The 20,182-nt window shown below is 39.2% G+C and overlaps 1 protein-coding gene across 1 annotated transcript in view; it reads left to right on the top strand.

The window, feature by feature from the left end:
* The first annotated feature begins 10,365 nt into the window (after positions 1 to 10,365).
* LOC110693084 overlaps positions 10,366 to 20,182 on the top strand; it is a 44,242-nt gene continuing 34,425 nt past the window's right edge. The window contains exons 1-4 of the mRNA XM_021870211.1: positions 10,366 to 10,555; positions 10,667 to 11,140; positions 11,287 to 11,430; positions 11,994 to 12,462. Of these exons, the coding sequence (XP_021725903.1) occupies positions 10,504 to 10,555; positions 10,667 to 11,140; positions 11,287 to 11,430; positions 11,994 to 12,462 (1,139 nt within the window). The 5' untranslated portion in view covers positions 10,366 to 10,503. The remainder of the gene's footprint in view (positions 10,556 to 10,666; positions 11,141 to 11,286; positions 11,431 to 11,993; positions 12,463 to 20,182) is intronic.

The following is a 20,182-nucleotide window of genomic DNA, read 5'->3' as shown; positions in this document are numbered from 1 at the left end:
CCATACAACAAATATATACTATATTTAACTCTTAAATTTGAGGATGATGCTCCTTTCTTTTGCTGGTATGGACCGACTTGGTTTCCCTAGACAAAATGCTTTGATCAACAATAATAAGGTTGTCTAAAAAGCATTTAAGGTGACTTGAAATCGGGTCAGGAACAATTTGGGTTGAATTTAGGTTGGGTCAATAACAAGTCATGTTAATTTCGAGTCGGGTTGACAACAGATCGGGTTGAATTTTGGATCGGGTAAGTAATAGGTCTGTTAAAATTCGGGTCAGGTTAATAACAAGTCGGATTGAATTTAGGTCGGGTAAAAAACAAGTCGGGTTGATTTCAGGTCGGGTTTGTAACAGGTTGGGTTAAATTAGGGTTAGGTTAGGAATGGGTCGGGCTGAATTCAGGTTAGGTTAGTAGCAAGTCAGGTTAAATTCGGGTTTTGATAGGTTAAAATTGTGGTCAATATTGTTTCAAGTCGGGTTCGGTGCAAGTTAATTAAATTGATCGTTGTAAACCAATAAATCGGTGCAAGTTGTAAACCGAAAAATTGGTCGTTTAACAGCAAATTAGATGGTTCCACACACCTAATTGGACTCATGGGTATTAAGTACCATGGTAAACATTTTGGTAATTTTTATCTCAGGGCAAAAAAAAGTCAAAAAATTCCAAAATTGAAGGCTAATATCCACGCTTTTTGAGAAATTTTAGAGGTTACGGGGCCCGGTGTCGAAAAACCTTGAGATTTTAGGAAATACATATCGGGGTCTTATAATGACGTTTGAAACCATATATCATCATTATATGTTGTCATAAATGTTCGTGGTAGGCTTGATTTAATGAAATTGGTGCAAGTTATAAACCGGTAAATAGGTCGTTTAAAAGAAAATTGGATGGTTTCACCCACCCAATTAGACTCCAAGAATGTATTAGAGACCATGGTAAACATTTCGGCAATTTCTATTTCCGGCAAAAAAGTCAAAAATTCCAAAATTGAAGGCCAATATCCACGTTTTTTAAAAAATTTTGGAAGTTTCGGGGACCAGTTTAGAAAAGTCTTGATATTTTAGGGAATATATCTCGGGGTCATATAATTCCGTTTGGAACCATATATGATCATTATATGTTGTCATAAATGTTCATAGTATGCTTGAGTTAACGAAATCGGTGCAAGTTGTAAACAAGTGAATTGGTCGTTTAAAGGGAAATTGGATGGTTCCACCAACCCAATTGGACTCCCGAAGGATATTAGGGTCCATGGTAAACATTTCGGAAATTTTTATTTTCGTGCGAAAAAAAATAAAAAAAAATTCCAAAATTGAAGACAAATATCCACGTTTTTTAAGAAATTTTGGAGATTTCTGGACCTGGTGTCGAAAAGTCTTGAAATTTTAGGGGATACATCTCAGGGTCATATAATGCCGTTTGGAACCATATATGATCATTATTTGTTGTCATAAATGTTCGTGGTAGGCTTGAGTTAATGAAATCGATGCAAGCTGTAAACCGGTAAATTGGTCGTTTAAAGGCAAATTGGATGGTTCCACCCATCAAATGGAACTCCTGGATGGTTTAAGGGATCATGGTAAACATTTTGAAAATTTTTATTTCCGGGCGAAAAAAAAGTCAAAAATTACAAAATTGAAGGCTAATATCCACGCTTTTTGAGAAATTTTGGAGGATTCAGGGCCTGGTGTCGAAAAGTCTTAAAATTGTAGGGGATAAATCTCGGAGACATATAATGCTGTTTAGAGCCATTTATGATCATTATATGTTGTAATATATGTTTGTGGTACGCTTGATTTAATGAAATCGGTGAAATTTGTATACCGGTAAATTGGCCATTTAAAGGCAAATTGGATGGTTCCATCCACCCAATTGGTTTCCCAGGGGGTATTAGGGACCATGGTAAACAATTCAACAATTTATATTTTTGGGCAAAAAAAGTTCAATAATTCAAAAATTGAAGGCTTATATCCATGTTTTTTGAGAAATTTTGGAGGTTTCGGGTCACGGTGTTGAAAACCCTTGACATTTTAGGGATTACATCTCGGGGTCATATAATGACGTTTGGAACCATTTATGATCATTATATGTTTCATAAATGTTCGTGGTAGGCTTGATTTAATGAAATCGGTGCAAGTTGTAAACCGGTAAATTGACCGTTTAAAGGCAAATTGGATATTTCAACCCACCCAATCTGACTCCCGGAGGGAATTAGGAACCATGGTAAAAATTTCGGCAATTTTTTTTGCAAGTGAAAAAAAGTCCAAAAATTCAAAAGTTGAAGGCTTATATCCATGTTTTTTGAGAAATTTTAGAGGTTTTGGGTCACGGTGTCGAAAACCCTTGACATTTTAGGGATTACATCTCGGGGTCATATTATGCCGTTTGGAACCATATATAATCATTATATGTTGTCAGAAATGTTCGTGGTAGGCTTAAGTTAATTAAATTTGGTGCAAGGTGAAAATCTATAAATTAAATATGTCGTTTAAAGGCAAATTGGATGGTTCCATCCATTTAATTGGACTCCCGGAGAGTATTAGGGACCATGGTAAACAATTCAACAGTTTTTATTTACGGGCGAAAAAAAGTCAAAAAATTCCAAAATTGAAGGCTAATATCCACAATTTTTGAAAAATTTTAGATCGAGGTTTTGGGGCCCGGTATCGAAAAGTCTTGAAATTCTAGGGGATATATCTCGGAGTCATATAATTTCATTTGGAAAAATATATAATCATTATTTGATGTCATAAATGTTCGTGGTAGACTTGAGTTAATGAAATCGGATCGGTGCAAGTTTTAAACTAGTAAATTGTTCGTTTAAAGGCAAATTGGATGGTTCCACCCAACCAATTGGATCCTCGGAGGGTATTAGGGACCATGGTAAACGTTTCGTCAATTATTATTTTCAGGCGAAAAAAAAGTCAAAAAATTCCAAAATTAAAGCCTCATATCTATGCTTTTTGATAAATTTTAGAGGTTTCGGCGCCAGTTGACGAAAAGACTTGAGATTTTAGGGGACACATCTCGGGGTCATATAATGTTGTTTGGAACCATATATAACTGTTATATGTTGACATTAATGTTCGTGGTAGGCTTGAATTAATGAAATCGATGCAAGTTGTAAATCGGTAAATTGGTTGTTTAAAGGAAGTAAATTGGTTGGTTCCACTTACCCAATTGGACTCTCCGAGGGTGTTAGGGATCATGGTAAACATTTCAGCAATTTTTATTCCAGGCGAAAAAAGTCAAAAAATTCAAAAATTGAAGGTTAATATCCACGTTATTTAAGAAAATTGGAGTCTGACCGATGTTTAAAAGAATAGAAATTCTAGGGAATACTTCACGTGGTCATTTAATGTCGTTTGGACCCATTTATGATCATTTTTTTGTTGACATAAATGTTCGTGGTAGGCTTGATTTAATGAAATCGGTGCAAGTTGTAAACCGGTAAATTGGTCATTTAAAGGAAAATTTGGATGGTTCCACCACCCAATTGGACTTCCGGGGGGTAAACATTTCGGTAATTTTTGAATTCCAAAATTTAAAGCTAATATCCATGCTTTTTTAGAAAATTTAAAGGTTTCGGGTCCTTGTGTCGAAAAGAAATAAGATTTTAGAGATACATCTAGGTGTCATATAATGTCATTTGAAACCATAAATGATCATTATATGTTGTCATAAATGTTCGTGTTAGGCTTTAGTGAATGAAATCGGTGCAAATTGTAAACCAGTAAATTGACCTTTTAAAGGAAACTTGGATGACTCCACCCACCTAATTGGACTCCTGAAGGATATTAACGACCATGGTAAACATTTTGAAAAATTTTATTTTAGGCATAAAAAAGTCAAAAAATTCCAAAATTGAAGGCTAATATCAATGCTTTTGAGAAATTTTGGAGGTTTCGGGGTCCGGTGTCGAAAAACCTTGAGATTTTATTAGGGAATACAGCTCGGGGTCATATAATGACACTTAGAACTATATATGATCATTATATGTTGTAATAAATGTTTGTGGTAGGCTTGATTTAAAGAAATCGGTTCAAGTTATAAACCGGTAAATAGGTCGTTTAAAGGAAAATTGGATGGTTGTACCCACCCAATTGGACTCCCGGGATGTATTAGGGACCATAGTAAACATTTCGATAATTTCTATTTCCAGACAAAAACAATTCAAAATGTTCCAAAATTGAAGGCTAATATATATCCACGTTTTTTGAAATTTTTTTGAGGTTTTGGGGACCAGTGTAGAATAGTCTTGAAATTATAAGAGATATATCTTGGGGTCATATAATGCCGTTTGAAATAATATATGATCATTATTTGTTGTCATAAAATTTCGTGGTAGGCTTGAGTTAATGAAATCAGTGCAAGTTGTAAATCGCTAAATTGGTTGTTTAAAGGCAAATTGGATGGTTCCACCCACCCAATTGGACTCCCAGAGGGTATAAGGAACCATGGCAAACATTTCGGCAATTTTTATTTTCGGTCGAAAATAAGTAAAAAAAACTCATAAATTAAAAGATAATATCCACACTTTTTGAGAAATTTTGGAGGTTTATGGGCCTGGTGTAGAAAATTCTTGAAATTCTAGGGATATATCTTGGGGTCATATAATGCCATTTGGAACCATATATGATCAATATTTGGTGTCATAAATGTTCGTGGGAGGCTAGAGTTAATGAAATCGGTGTAAGTTGTAAACTGATAAATTGGTCATTTAAAGACAAATTGGATGGTTCCACCCACCCAATTGGAATCCCAGAGGATATTAGGGACCATGGTAAACATTTCGGCAATTATTATTTCCGGCCGAAAAAAAGTCAAAAAATTCCAAAATTGAAATCCAAGTTTTTTGAAAAATTTGGGATGTTTCAAGACCCGGTGTCGAAAAGTTTTGAATTTTTTTGGGATATATCTCGGGGTCCTATAATGTCGTTTAGAACTATTTATGATCATTATATGTTGTCATAAATGTTCATAGTAGGTTTGAGCTAATTAAACCGGTGTAAGGCCCTGTTCTATTCACCTTTAAAAAATAATATTCAGTAAAAATAATTTCAGTTCAGTAAAAATAAATTTACGACAATATAGATCATGCAATTAATTTTAGTTCAGGAAAAATAATTTCAGTTCAGTAAAAATAAGTTAAGTTCAGTAAAATTCAGTTTTCTTAAAAAAGAATTATAATAGGAAATCAGTAAAAATAATTTCAGTTCAGCAAAAATAAGGTGAAGAGAACAGGGCCTAAGTTGTAAACCGGTAAATTGGCTGTTTATAGAAAAATAGGATGGTTCCACGCACTCACCCATTGCACTCCCGAAGGGTACGGTATTAGTGACCATGGTAAACATTTCGACAATTTTTATTTCCGGGCGAAAAAAAGTAAAAAAATTCACAAATTGAAGGCTATATCGATCCACGCTTTTTGAGAATTTTTAGTCTTCGGGGCCAGGTGTCAAAAAGTATTGAAATTCAAGAGAATACATCTTGGGGTCATATAATATCTTTTGGAACCATATATGATCATTATTTGTTGTTATAAATATTCGTAGTAGGCTTGAATTTATGAAATCGGTGCAAATTGTAAACTGGTAAATTGGTCGTTTAAAGGCTAATAGGATGGTTCAACCCAACCAATTGGACTCCCGGAGGGTATTAGGGACTATGGTAAACATTTCGGTAGTTTTTATTTTCGGGCCAAAAAAAGTAAAAAATTCCAAAATTGAATGCTAATATCCACGCTTTTTGAGAAATTTAGGAGGTTTCGGGGCCTAGTGTCGAAAAGCCTTTAGATTATAGGGGATAAATCTCAGGGTCATATAATGTCGTTTGGAACCATATATGATCATTATATGTTGACATAAATGTTTGTGGTAGACTTGAGTTGATGAAATTGACGCAAGTTGTAAACTGGTAAATTGGCCGTTTAAAGGCAAATTTGATGGTTCCACCCATCCAATTGGACTCCCAGAGGGTATTAGAGACCATGGTAAACATTTTGACAATTTTTATTTTCGGGCCAAAAAAAGTCAAAAATTTCATAAATTGAAGGTTATATCCACGCTTTTTGAGAAATTTTGGAGGTTTCGGGGTTCGGTGTTGAAAAGTTTTGAAAATATTGGGAATACACCTCGGGGTAATATAATGTCGTTTGGAACCATATATGATCATTATTTGTTGTAATAAATGTTCGTGGTAGGCTTGAATTAATGGAATCGATGCAAGTTATAAACCGATAAATTGGTCGTTTAAAGGCAAATTGGATGGTTCCACCCACCCAATTGGACTCCGGAGTGTATTTAGGACCATAGTAAACATTTCGGAAATTTTTATATCCGGACGAAAAAAAGTTAAAAAAATTCCAAAATTGAAAGCTAAATATCCATGCTTTTTGAGAAATTTCGAATGTTTCGGGCCTTGAGTCGAAAATCATTGAGATTTTAGGGGATACATTTCGGGGTCATATAATTCCGTTTGGTACCATACATGATCATTATATTTGTCATACATGTTCGTGGTAAGCTTGAGATAATGTAATTGGTGCAAGTTGTGAACCGGTAAATTGGTCGTTTAAAGGCAAATTGGATGGTTCCACCCAGCCAATTCGAATCCCGGAGAATATTAGGGAGCATGGTAAAAATTTCGGCAATTTTTATTTCCGGGTGAAAAAAAGTCAAAAAATTCCAAAATTGAAGACTAATATCCACGCTTTTTGAGAAATTTTTAAGGTTTCGGGTAGAGCTGTCAATTCGGGTAAATGGGTCGGGTCAACTCGGATTAATTCCATAACCTATGTGGGTTGGGTTTGGGTTGGTCATGCTTTATTCGAGTTATACTTCTTATCGGGTTTGGGTCGGGTTAATAACAGGCCGGGTTACATTCAGGTCGGGTGAACCATAGGTCGGGTTTAATTCGGATTTTCACGGGTTAGGGTAATTCTCGGGTTCGAGTCGGGTTGGGCTCAAGTCAATAATTTGCGGTTTATAATCAGGTCGGGTCATTCTCGGGTTTGAGTCGGGTTCGGTTCAAGTCAATGATTTGCGGGTTTTAATCAAGTCGGGTCATTTTCAAGTCGGGTCGTCATTAATTCTCGGGTTCAAGTCGAGTTCGATTCAAGTCAATATTTGCGGATCATAATCAATTTGTGTCATTTTCAAGTCAGGTCATTTTCGGATTCAAGTCGAGTTATGTTCAAGTCAATAATTTGCAGGTTACAATCAGGTAGGGTCATTTCTAAGTCAGGTCGTATTAGGGTTCAATTAACTGTAAATAGATAATTATCATTTTTATCAAGCTAATTATTTCCTTTAACTATAATATATATGGCAATATATTAGGGAACTGTAGTCTATAATTTAGGAATGTAATTATCTTCTTTGACCATACAATAAATATATAATATATTTAACTCTTAAATTTGAGGATGACCGATACTCCTTTCTTTGGCTGGCCTGGACTGACTTGGTCTTCCTAGACAAAATGCTTTTATCAACAATAATAAGGTGGTCTTACTTACTAAAAATAATTTACCATTAATTTTAGTGGATAAATAAAAAAATTCTTATCTACGTTTTTTTTATTATTAAAGGAATGTAAGAAGTATTTGAGATAAAAATGTAAACGCATATTATTACACAATTTTTTTTTTTGTGGCTTGTTGTAGTGTGAGTCAGGGGCTACTTGAGTTACTCGTTCAGGAACTACTCGAATTGTCAGGGTTATTCGAGTTTCTCGGTTAGGGGTTACTCAAGTTGCCAAAGTTATTCGAGTTACACGGTCAGGGGTTACTAAAGTTGTCAGGATTACGCAAGTTACTCAGTCAGGGGTTACTTGAGTTATTCCTGACTGAGTAACCCTCAAGTAACTTCTTACCAAGTAATCCATGTCAAAACTCCTCGAGTAACCCTTAAAGTAACCCCTAACTGACTAACCCCTCAAGTAACCCTTGATTGAACCCTCAAATAACCCCTTTTCAAGTAACCTCTGACCGAACTCCTTAAATAATAACCTCTGATCGAGTAACTTGAGTGACCCATGACCGAGTAACCCCTAGAATAACCGGCCTAATCGAGTAACCTCTGATCGAGTAATCCCTCAAGTAACTCTTGACCAAGTGAATTGAACCCCTCGAGTAACCCCTCTCCGAACCCCTCAAGTAACCCCTTAATTACCGAGTAACTCGAGTAAACCTTGATTGAATAACTCAGGTAATCCCTGACACATGATGTGGCTTGCTGCATGCACCAAAAAGTTGCTATTATTATTATTATTATTATTATTATTATTATTATTATTATTATTATTATTATTATTATTAACACATGGCCCCAAAAGTTTAAGACGACTCTCTGCATGTATATGTTTTGCAATTTTGTATTTTCTTGGTCTTTATTATGATTATATACTCCCTCCGTGTTTCGTAAGTGTTACAGTTTGACCAACACATAGTTTAAAGCAATTTAATTAACTTAAATAAAATAAGAGGTAAGTGGGGTAGTGGGAGTAGTATAAAACTATAAAAGAAATATAGTGAATAATTTACTGAAAAGTAATGAATGTGTGAGGAAGAAATAATAAAAAAGTAACATTGGGTTTAGGTTAGGACCATGAGAGGAGAAAGATATAGTACTTCCTCTGTTTTTTTTAGTTGACATCTTTTTATTATCACGCTTGTCAGCGTATGTTTTTAACGCTTAATAACTTTATTTATCAACATTGTAAAATTATAATAGTGGATATTAATAAAATATACATAAAGACGATTTAAAAAGATCTCACATGTTATATTTTATCGTATCTATAAATTACAAAAGCGGGTCAAAGTACAGTGTGTGAATAGCGTAAAAGTCAAACGTTGTCAACTAAAAAAAAAATAGTAGTAAAGTGTAGCCTTTTGCCAAAAAAAAAAAAAGTGTAACACTTACTAAAAAAACGGTCTTATTTAATAAGTGTAACACTTATTAAAACTCAGAGGGAGTATCTAATTTCTGGATAGAAAGTTACAATAAGAAGAAAACAGAATTTGTGTAACCTCTCTGAAATGGAGAAGCCGAGACGGTAACTTCTAGGAAGGCTCTCGATCTCCTAAGATAACCTAGTTCATCTTCTCACTTTTTCCTTCCTTCCTTTTTGATTATATATATTCTTAAAAATTGATATAAATTTTGGATGTTGCTTAGAGCTAACAAGGAATCATACATGTGATTACGTCCATCCGCTGGACCAGAATGAAGTGGAATTGGAATAATAATACAAATATATAAGTACAATAAAATAGAATGTTTGAATGGTACGACGTACTTCATATTAATAACTCTAAAGTCTAGATATAATAATCGCACAATAGTTAAAATAATGGCAAGAGATCGCAAGTATAAGATTGATACTTCTTCTGTTTCTATTTTCTTAATCCATATCTTTAGGCACAATATTTAAAGAGAGAAGAGAGGTAATTTAGATAATTTATCTACAGAAAACTTATCAAATATACTTATATACTATGGGTTAATAATAAAGGAATTTTTAAATTACCACAAAAAAATGTAACCATTTTTAAACTAACCACCCATTAAATTTTTTATTTTAAATTACCACCTGTTAAATTAAATAAATGCTTAGATTACCACTCATTTTCAAAATCCGGTGGTTTTTTCGTTTGTGGGCCCCACCTATCACTTATTTGACCCTTTTTACTGATTTTTTCCCCGTTTTTTCTCTTTAAAAAAGCTCTCCTAACTTCATTTCACATTTTTTCTCTTTGAAATTTGGTTGAATTTGGAGATGGAAATGTGAATTAAAGTATATAGAGCGTTTTTAAAGAGAAAAATCAGGGGAAAAATAAATCAAAATGATTTAAATAAGTGTTAGGTGGGACCTACAGACGGAAAATCTACCGGATTTTTGAAATGGGTGGTAATCTGAGCATTTATTTAATTTAAAGGGTGGTAATTTAAAATAAAAAATTAAACGGATGGTTAGTTCGAAAATGGTTACATTTTTGGGTGGTAATGTAAAAATAAACCTTAATAATATGACATTTTCATTTTAGGAATGTTAGTCAAGTAAATAAAAACGGAGGAATTATATCTTAAACGAGTGTAAAGGATGTTCGAGTAACAAAAAGATATTTCTTAGTGCAAAAAATAAACACGTCTCTCAGTTTTATTAATCACTAAACTTCACTTTTTCCTTCACTTAATGGCTTTAGGTAAGCTTTTGAAGACCAATTAGCTCCCAATTAGCTCAGCTCTTCTTTTGGTAGTCGTTTATCAAGTCTTATTAAAGAATACTTAATTACACATTATAAAAGGGTCATTATATTGCCTTTAATCACTTTATCCTAACCCATATAGTTTTTCTGATCTATACAAATCTCTGAGTTTGTGTTATCTTCTTCCAAATACTCAAGGTTTCGTTTTCCTTTTACATTTTTTTTCCCTGAAAAACATCATCGTGAATCGTGATCGTATATTAACTGGCCAAATTAATTAATCCGATGGACTCTTCAGCAAAGCCTGAACAAATCAATGTTAAAATAGATTTGCTTGGTAAGTAAACTAACACTCAAATATATAGCTAGTACATTTCTTCCTTTCGAAGAGTATCATTTACTTGTAACTAATACGAGTGTTACATAATGTACATCATGAATGTTGTAGGACGACGATGCTTCCAAGATTATCATGTACGATTGTACAAAGCGGCCTTCAATGGTGATTGGAAATCAGCTCATGAAATTTTTGTAGAAGACCCTAAGTGCTTCGCGGAAATAATTTCTAAAAATGGAAATACAGCATTGCACATAGCAGCAACGGCAGGGAAGCATATATTTGTAAAAGAACTACTTGCACACGCCAATTTAACGGATACACAATTGGTGCAGCCAAACAAAGCCGGAAATACAGCTTATTGTTTGGCTGCTGCTTCGGGTGTACTTGATCTTGTGAAGGAGATGGAGAAGCATAACCCAAATCTGCCTAACATTGGCGGGAGCCTAGGCAAGAAACCAATTCAAATGGCCGCGGTGCAAGGCCATGAGAAGGTGGTTGATCATCTCATGACTCACTTTGACAATTTGTCTCCTGAAGACCTCATCAATCTACTCATCACTGTCATCGAAAAAGATTTATATGGTATGCTTGTATAAGACTTTGTATAAGTTTGCTATCATTAGGAAGCCCTTCTCACGAGGGAATTCCTATTGTAAGTTTGCAATGTTGAAATAAATTATTTATTTATAGTTTTTCATCGGCTTAATCCCTTAATACATAAATTGTAGATGTGGCTTTGAAGATCCTAGATGAAGATGACGAATTAGCCATTAAGCGGGATGGAAACGCGGTGTCACCATTGCTCGCCTTGGCCAGAAAGACACCAGTAGTGATGAGCAAATTAAGTCATCTCGAGTATATTTGCAATGCATGTAGGTTCTCAACTACTCCAATATAATTCCAATTGTCCCATTCCACTTATTCTAAATCATTCCATTCTACATATATAATTTTATTATTGGCTTGTTCACTAGCAGTTGGATTTACATAACCAATTGATAATATGCCATCAAACCTATTTTTTATATGTTAGTTATCCTAGCTAAACTTTTTCAACAACTCATATATAATACATAGGTTATTTTATTAACATACTATGAAACACTTTCTCCATCTCAAAATAACTGACGCGTTACACTTTTTTCACTATTTATATATTAACTTTGACTATAGTCTTTTTAACATTTAATAACATATTATATCATAAAATAAGTAGCTTATTAAATAGGTATTGATATTAAGTTTTATAACATATATATATATTTTTTAATTTTATAATTTTTATTATTTATATATGTAAAAATAAGGTCAAATTAATACGTCAACATTTATGCAAAGTTTGACTGTGTAAGTTATTTGGGACAAATGGAGTATTGTTTAATTATATGCTACAAGTACATTATTATATTGACAACATATTGATAATTTGTTACAGTGAAAAACAAATGGGGGAAGCAAGAGAAAGATCATAACCGCAAGCTAGAATTGGTACAGCAAGTTTGGAAAAGAGTGATAAGAGAAAGAGATCATAAGAAAATCTCTAGTTTCTTATGGTTTCCGTCGCCCGGGCTGCTCTTTGAAGCTATAGAGGTGGGCAACAATGAGTTCATCGAAATTCTTATACGCGAGTACCCGGATCTAATATGGGAAGTGGATAAACAACAAAAAACCATGTTTCATGTTGCTGTTGAGTACCGTCAAGAGAAGATCTTTAGTCATATTTTCCATTTAAAAGATGTTAACCATTTGCTAACTGAATATGTGCATCCCATCACTAGAAATAATATTCTTCATTTGGCTTCCTCCTTACCTTGCCCTAAAATTCTCAATAAGGCCTCGGGTGCAGCTCTCCAAATGCAACGGGAACTCTTGTGGTTTCAGGTAATTCATGCACTACCTCCTCCGTCCCTTCTTTTCAGAATAATAATATATCTATTAACTTTACTCTATATTAAACAACTTATTATGTTATTGTCTCTGATTAGGGGATTTTTATCCACCAATCACCGTCTGACAAGTGGACCAACCAGGTTCCGCCACGTGTCCTTCACGAAGGCCAACAGGAGCCTGACACGTGTCAATCACAGATACGTCCTCTACGGACCAATTTAGACACGCCACGTGTCCACTCATGCCAAATGGGAAAACCGGCCATCAAGGCCCAATTCAGTCTAGAGGCCCGATCAGCCCTAGGTTTACCTTAAACCTAGAGAGTGGCACGCTTCTCAAGGCTATAAATACTCAATTAATCCTCATTAATTAAGGAGGGAAAAAAGTAATCAAGCAGAGAAGAATAGAGTTATTACGGAACATCAACAACCGGCTAATCTCGCTAACGACGCAGATTACCAATACTAAGCACTCTCACCCAGAGAGATCTCATTACTTTAATTTCTGTATTGATTACTCCTTAATCAGGTGCTAACTTGACCGTTGGAGGCGGAGCTCTCAGGAGTCTCCGTTATTTTGCAGGTACAGGCGTCCGGTTCCAGTCTCAGAATTGTAACTCTCCCGCAGGACATCAGAAAACCCCGAAACATTTGGCGCCGTCTGTGGGGAGAGTACTTCAGAGATGGCATCCAAGTCTATACCGACTCCAGAAGAGAGGCGTCCCCTAGACGACCCTCAAGTTCAGTCGGACCATGATACCGAAAGTGAATTTGAAGTTGAAACTCATACAGCTCCAGACGGGACCCTAAGGGCCCGACGTACCCGCCATACCGAAAGGAGGGAACGGGAGCATCTTCAAACAGGAAGCGAGCCAGCAGGCGCACCGCTTGCTCGGCAACAGCCGACTGATGGGTCTACTCCCATCACAAGGAACGAACTCATGACCTTCATGAGGGACTTCAAGGGAGAGATTCAAGAGTTGATCAACAAAAAACCGCCTGCTTCAGTCAAAGAGCAGTCTGCCAAGAAACCTTCCACTTCACTGAAGAGGAAGCCAGTTCAAGGGCGAGAGGCGACTCCCCATCCTAAATCCAAGAAGCGGGAGCCACCTGCTCTTGATTTTACAAAACTCCGTTATCCTACGGGAAATAGGAAACCGGTTCGTCATATTCAGGCGGACGGGTCAAAGAAAACGTTCACAGATGCTCGGCTCCTGCTAGAGCAGAAGAAGAGTGACCGATTATCAGAGTCGGCTTCTACTTCAAATTTTCAGGACAGTTTGCGAAATGCCTCGATGAGGCATACTCAGTCGTACCATGAGAGTCAGTCAGGCGGCACCTCCCGTCAGTCCGGCTTTCATAGTGCCCAGGCGGTACCAAACTTACCATTTGTGCCGCAACAACAGTATTTTATGCAGCCACCTCCATTTGGTGGACCTGCAGCAAAAAACGTCCAACCTATGGACTGGCAGCTACGGCTGCTTAGACTTGGTGAACAGCCGTCGGCCTTCTCCAAGGAAATTACTGAAGCCGCTCAGCCGGCCAAAGTAAAAAATGTTCTAGTAGGCGCCTATGACGGCACTACTAACCCAGAAGACCATCTGATGGCATTCACCAACCTGATGTACCTTCAAGGGTTGGATGATCCCACTTGGTGCAAGTGTTTCCCAGCGACTCTCAAGGGAATTGCACAGCAATGGTTCGGCAACCTGCCGACTGGTTGTGTAAACAGCTTCAGGACGCTTGCTTACTTATTTGCCTCCAACTTCGCAATGAACATCCCTGCGAAGAAAACGACCCTTGATTTGGGAACAATTCAGCAGGGCGAGAAGGAGGGGCTTCGTTCCTACATCAGGCGGTTCAACCTGATGAGAATACAGATTCAAGGGTTACCGGATGAGGTAGCTTATACTGACTTTTTTAGAGGTCTCAAAGACGGGTCTACCTTCAAATTTGATTTAGTTCGAAAAAGGGTGGCGACTCTTCAAGAGGCCTTGATTGAAGCAGAAGCCTATATACAGGCGACTGATCTGTGTACGATGAAACAGTCGGACGGGAAGAGGTTCGACAAAAGAGAGGGACGACAGAAACAGTCATCCAACAAAGATGAGAAAAGAAAAGAGGTCTGGGCGGCTGATTCCTCTAAACAGCCGACTCAGAAAAAGAAAAAAGAATTCAAACCATACTCCCCGAAGTATGTGTTTAACAAGGATAACCAGTTTATCCTAAAAGAAATAAAGGGACGGCTCTCAATTGAGAAGCCGCTCCCCATGAAGGGTTCTGCAAGCAACCGGAACCAAGACAAAATCTGTGCTTATCATGATGACGTTGGTCATCACACCAATGACTGCATCAGTCTCATGCGGTACCTAGACCGCTTGGCTGATCAAGGTGATCTTGACACTTATGTCAAGAAATCTACGGGGAACACTTCCTCAAAAAAGCAGTCGGCCAAAAAGAATCAACAGGCCGACAGTTCCGATACAGATGATGCAGTCGTCTACACCATTGCAGGCGGCTTCTAAGGAGGCGGCCCCACTATTAGGGGCAACAAAGATTATATAAGGCGGTTAGATGTAAATTCCGTTCACCAAGAACGGCCGTCCAAATATACATTTCCTGAGATTGTCATCACTGAAGAGGATCTAGGAGGAATAAGGGGGCCGCATGACGACCCTCTCGTTATTGAATGTAAAGTGGCCAACCAGAGAGTTGGCCGAATCCTCATAGATACCGGGAGCTCCTCAGATCTCATCAGCAGCAAATGTCTGTCAAAACTGAAATACCAGACGGACTGCATACATCCGGCCTCCCACCCTTTAATAGGGTTTGGAGGAGGAGTCGTCCACCCGCTGGGACGAGTAGATCTACCCATTCGCCTGGGCGAAAAAGGGGAAGGACGACACATGGTAGTCCGGTTCCTAGTGGTAGAGGAACTCTCGGCCTACAACATGATTCTGGGTCGACCAACCCTGAATAATTCCAAGGCTGTTATAATCCCGTCACTTATGCTGCTTAAGTTTGAAAGGGATAATGGAACAGTCGGCTCCCTAAGGGGAGATCAGAGGATGGCCCGAGAGTGCTATCTCTCGGATGTCAAGCCCACTGTTATGGCCACTGGGTCAAGTGGAGAAAAAACAGACCTTGACAATGTCAAGGAGAGTGTGCCTGTTCAAGAAACAGGCGACAAAAAAAGAAAGGCGTCCCAAACAGAGTCCGCAAGAAAAGCAAGAAAATAGCAATCATTGGCAGAGGAGCGGCCGGATGAGTTCCGCCCTCAGCCGGCTGGTGAGCATGCGGACCTGATATTAGACGACTCCCGTCCTGACCGAACAGTCAAAGTTGGGACGACTGCTCTGAGAAGCCTTGGTGACGACTTTCACAACCTGTTGAAAGAGTACAAGGACATCTTTGCATTTGAAGTCCATGAAATGCCAGGCATTAGTCCTGATCTGGCAGTACACAAACTCGCTGTGGATCCGAAAAAGAAGCCGGTACGGCAAAAGAAGCGGAACCATGGTGAAGAAAGAGGTCAGGCGGCAGCCGCCGAAGTCAAAAAATTACTTGATGCAGGGTTCATTCGGCAATGTTACTTCCCAGATTGGGTTGCAAATGTGGTGCTTGTTAAAAAGCCGAATGGCACCTGGCGAATGTGTGTAGACTACACAGACTTGAACAAGGCATGCCCCAAAGACAGTTACCCTCTGCCTAAAATTGATAACCTGGTCGACTCAACAGCCGGACATGCCTTGATGAGTTTTATGGACGCCTATTCTGGTTTTCATCAAATTCCTCTATGGAAGAAAGATCAGGAGAAGACGGCCTTCGTCACTGATCAGGGATTGTACTGTTACACGGTCATGCCGTTTGGTCTTAAGAATGCCCCGGCTACCTTCCAACGAATGATAAACACAGTGTTCTTTGATCAGATTGGGAGAAACGTCGAGGCATATATTGATGATATGATTGTCAAGACTAAACTTCAGAAAGATCATCTGACGGACCTCCGAGAAACTTTCGCCACACTCAGGCGGCACCATGTCATGCTCAATCCCAAGAAATGTGTATTTGGAGTTGAGTCTGGGAAATTTCTCGGATTCCTTATCAACCAGAGAGGAATAGAGGCGAACCCTGAGAAGGTACAGGCGGTCATTGATATGCAGTCGCCTCGTACCGTCCGAGAGGTTCAGAAGTTAACAGGTTGTCTGGCGGCCTTGGGGAGATTCCTAAGCCGATCAGGCGACAAATGCCTATACTTTTTTCAGGCAATTAAGAAAAAGGCAAGGTTTGAATGGGGGCCGGATGCTGAGGCCGCCTTCCAGAAATTAAAGGTTCACTTGCATTCCTTGCCGAGGCTGGTCAGCCCTTTGCCCAAAGAAAATCTCTACATGTACCTGGCCGTCTCTGATCATGCGTTAAGCGCTGTGCTCCTTGCTGAAAGGGACGGCTGTCAACTCCCGGTCTACTTTGTCAGTCACGTACTGAAAAATGCCGAGTTGAGGTATCCCCTAGTGGAGAAATTTGGTCTTGCACTCTTCATGGCTGTTAAAAAATTGAAGCCCTACTTTCTGGCACATGCAGTCGTCGTGTATACCGACCAACCTATCAAGCGGCCCCTTACCACCATGGAGTCGTCCGGACGAATGATCAAATGGGCCATAGAAATGCAGAGTCTCAAAGTTACTTTCGAGCCTAGAAAAGCAGTGAAGGGGCAAGCCTTTGCTGACTTTATTGTAGAGATGACTCGTCCTCCTGACTCTCAAGTTCCAGACCAAGTCTGGAAGGTATATGTGGACGGAAGCTCTACTTCAAACGGTTGTGGAGCAGGCGTCGTATGTCAATCTCCAGAGGGCGACAGGTTCGAGTATGCTCTACGCTTCAGTTTTCAGGCTTCAAACAATGAGGCAGAATATGAAGCTTTACTAGCCGGGATCCGCATGTGCAAGGCGGCAGGGGCAAGAAAAAGTAGACGCCTGTTCTGATTCACAATTGATAGTGAGTCAGTACAATGGCGAATACGAAGCAACACATCCGGCCATGATCAAGTATTTACAGGCGGTCCGACAAGCAGTCGGCTCCCTTGAGGATTTCCATCTGATCCAAGTGCCGAGATCAGAAAACAACCAGGCAGATGCACTTTCGAAATTAGCATCATCCGCCTCCTCCGATACTCCTCGAACTGTTTTTTGGGAAGTAATGGAGAAGAGAAGCATCGAGGAAAACCCTATTGGAATCCTAGACAGAAGCTCAACCTGGATGGATTCAATCAGGGCATATCTGACAAACGGTACACTGCCGGATGATCCTCAACAGGCGGCAGCACTGAAAAAACGAGCCTCCTGTTTTGAAATGATACAGGGAGAACTTCACAAGAGGGGGTACCTTCAACCCTTCTTAAAGTGTGTTACTCCTGAAAAGGGACGAGAGATACTAGATGATCTTCACTCTGGTTACTGTGCTTCCCATATAGGTGGTAGGATGCTTGCTCAAAGGGCAAGGCGGCAGGGCTACTTTTGGCCTACTTTGGAAGCAGATGCAATGGAGATGGTGAAAAAATGTGACAAGTGCCAAAGGTTTGGCAAATTAATTCACCGTCCGGCTACTGACCTCACTACCATTCACAGCCCACTACCGTTTGCTAAGTGGGGCATGGACATTCTGGGTCCATATACGTCTGCTACAGGCGGCAGAAGGTATATACTTGTTGCCGTTGACTACTTCACTAAATGGGTAGAGGCGGAGGCTGTAAAGGGAATCAAGACGAAAGATGTAATTTCATTCATTTGGAAAAACGTCATCACTCGGTTCGGGGTTCCCATGTCTATGGTTTTTGATAATGGTCCCCAATTTGAGACGCCTGTTCTCAAAAGCTGGTTGGGAGACCAAGGAATTGCACATTACTTTGCATCTGTCGGCCGTCCACAAGCAAACGGCCAGGTAGAAGCCTTTAATAAAATCATCTCAGACGGTCTCAAGAAAAAAATTGAACGAGCAGGCGGCCTATGGGCGGATGAACTACCACATGTTCTCTGGGCCATTAGGACGACTGAAAAAGGGGCGACTGGAGAAACTCCATTCCTCCTAACTTATGGTGCAGAAGCTGTTCTTCCAATAGAACACTTCGAGCCGACTCTTCGAGTAATGCTATATGACGAAGAGGCAAACTGGGAAGCCATGCGCCTGGCATTAGACTCACTTCCTGAAAAGAGGGGCAATGCTGTTTTGCGCCATGAGATCTATCGCCTGAGAATGACTAGATCATACAACAAAAAAGTACACAGGCGTCCACTCAAAGTAGGGGACTTTTGTACTTAGAAAAATGGAAGCAGTTGGTAGGGCTAATGAGTCTGGCAAACTAACTCCCAACTGGGAAGGACCCTACCGAATCTATGCGGAAGTCAGGGACGGTACCTACCGTCTGGAAACACCAGACGGACAACCGTTGCCTCGAACCTGGAATGTAGATAACCTTAAAAAATATTTCTTCTGAATAATGTAAAGTAAAGAGCTACTTAATAAAGTTTGCACTTACTATTCAATTTTGTATTACGAGGGGCATGCCGTCTGTACCTTTACAGTCGGCTACTCTCCATTGAGTTTTTCACTCTATCTTCAGAGGGGCATGCCGTCTGTACCTTTACAGTCGGCTACTCTCCATTGAGTTTTTCACTCTATCTTCAGAGGGGCATGCCGTCTGTACCTTTACAGTCGGCTACTCTCCATTGAGTATTTTACTCACAATACTTAGCTAAAAAGATTAGGGCCTGGCCGACCCTGTGCCTAACAGGCGGCTACCCTTCTTTTACTTAGCACTTACGTTCACCAAGAACTTACCAAGGCCACCGGCCGAATGATCAGACCAGGCGCCAAGCCATCTGATCAAATCTACAAAACTAATTCGACCTGTCCCAACATCATAGCAGGCGTCCGACGGCATCCCTCCGGATGAAATTCGTCGCAGAGAGCAGCTCCTTTTTGGGTGGAACATTGTTCTATAAACTAATTACACGGCACCTATACGACTGTCCCCAAGGGCAACCACGTAGCCGTTTTTGAGACAAGGATAACTCTATCACTAACCAAACCAGTGGTAGCAGTTGACATCTGAGTCAGATGACCGCCTGTATTACTTGGGATAAATGCAGGGGGTACCTATTGAGTTAATAGCCAACAAACATTGGCGAATCAAGGGGTCTAGCCGGCCTACGCCGCCTGGTACCTCTACTTCTCAAACAAAAGTGACGGCGACTGAGTAACTCCAAAGTTAACTCATAGTCACTCCTTCAAATTTGGTATGGAATCTAAAAAGTTTGAGTCGTCCGCCTGTTTTAAACAAACATGGGCACTCGAACCCCTATTCCTACTGGATAACCTATTGAGTTAACAGCCAACAAACATTGGCGAATCAAGGGATCTAGCCGGCCTACGCCGCCTGGTACCTCTACTACTCAATCAAGATTGTGACGAAGACTAAGTAACTCCTATGTTAACTGAATAGTCACTCAAACTTAGTATGGAGCCTAAAAGGTATGAGTCGTCCACTTGTTTTTAATAAACAAAGGCTCTCAACCAATACTCTTGCTAGGTTAACAAATTACGAGTTAAAAGCCAACATTGGCAATAAAGGGAAACAACCGGTACCCGCCGCTTGTTTTCCTATTTAATTCCTTGGCGACTAGGTAATTCTATTTACTTGGTCAGACAAATTGAATAAAGAGTTCGAATACCGGTTGAA

Source organism: Chenopodium quinoa, unplaced genomic scaffold (genome assembly GCF_001683475.1).
Source record: "Chenopodium quinoa cultivar QQ74 unplaced genomic scaffold, ASM168347v1, whole genome shotgun sequence".
Lineage (NCBI taxonomy): Eukaryota > Viridiplantae > Streptophyta > Magnoliopsida > Caryophyllales > Amaranthaceae > Chenopodium > Chenopodium quinoa.
The sequence above is the reverse complement of the archived record's forward strand: the minus strand, read 5'-3'. Positions and strand labels throughout refer to the sequence as shown.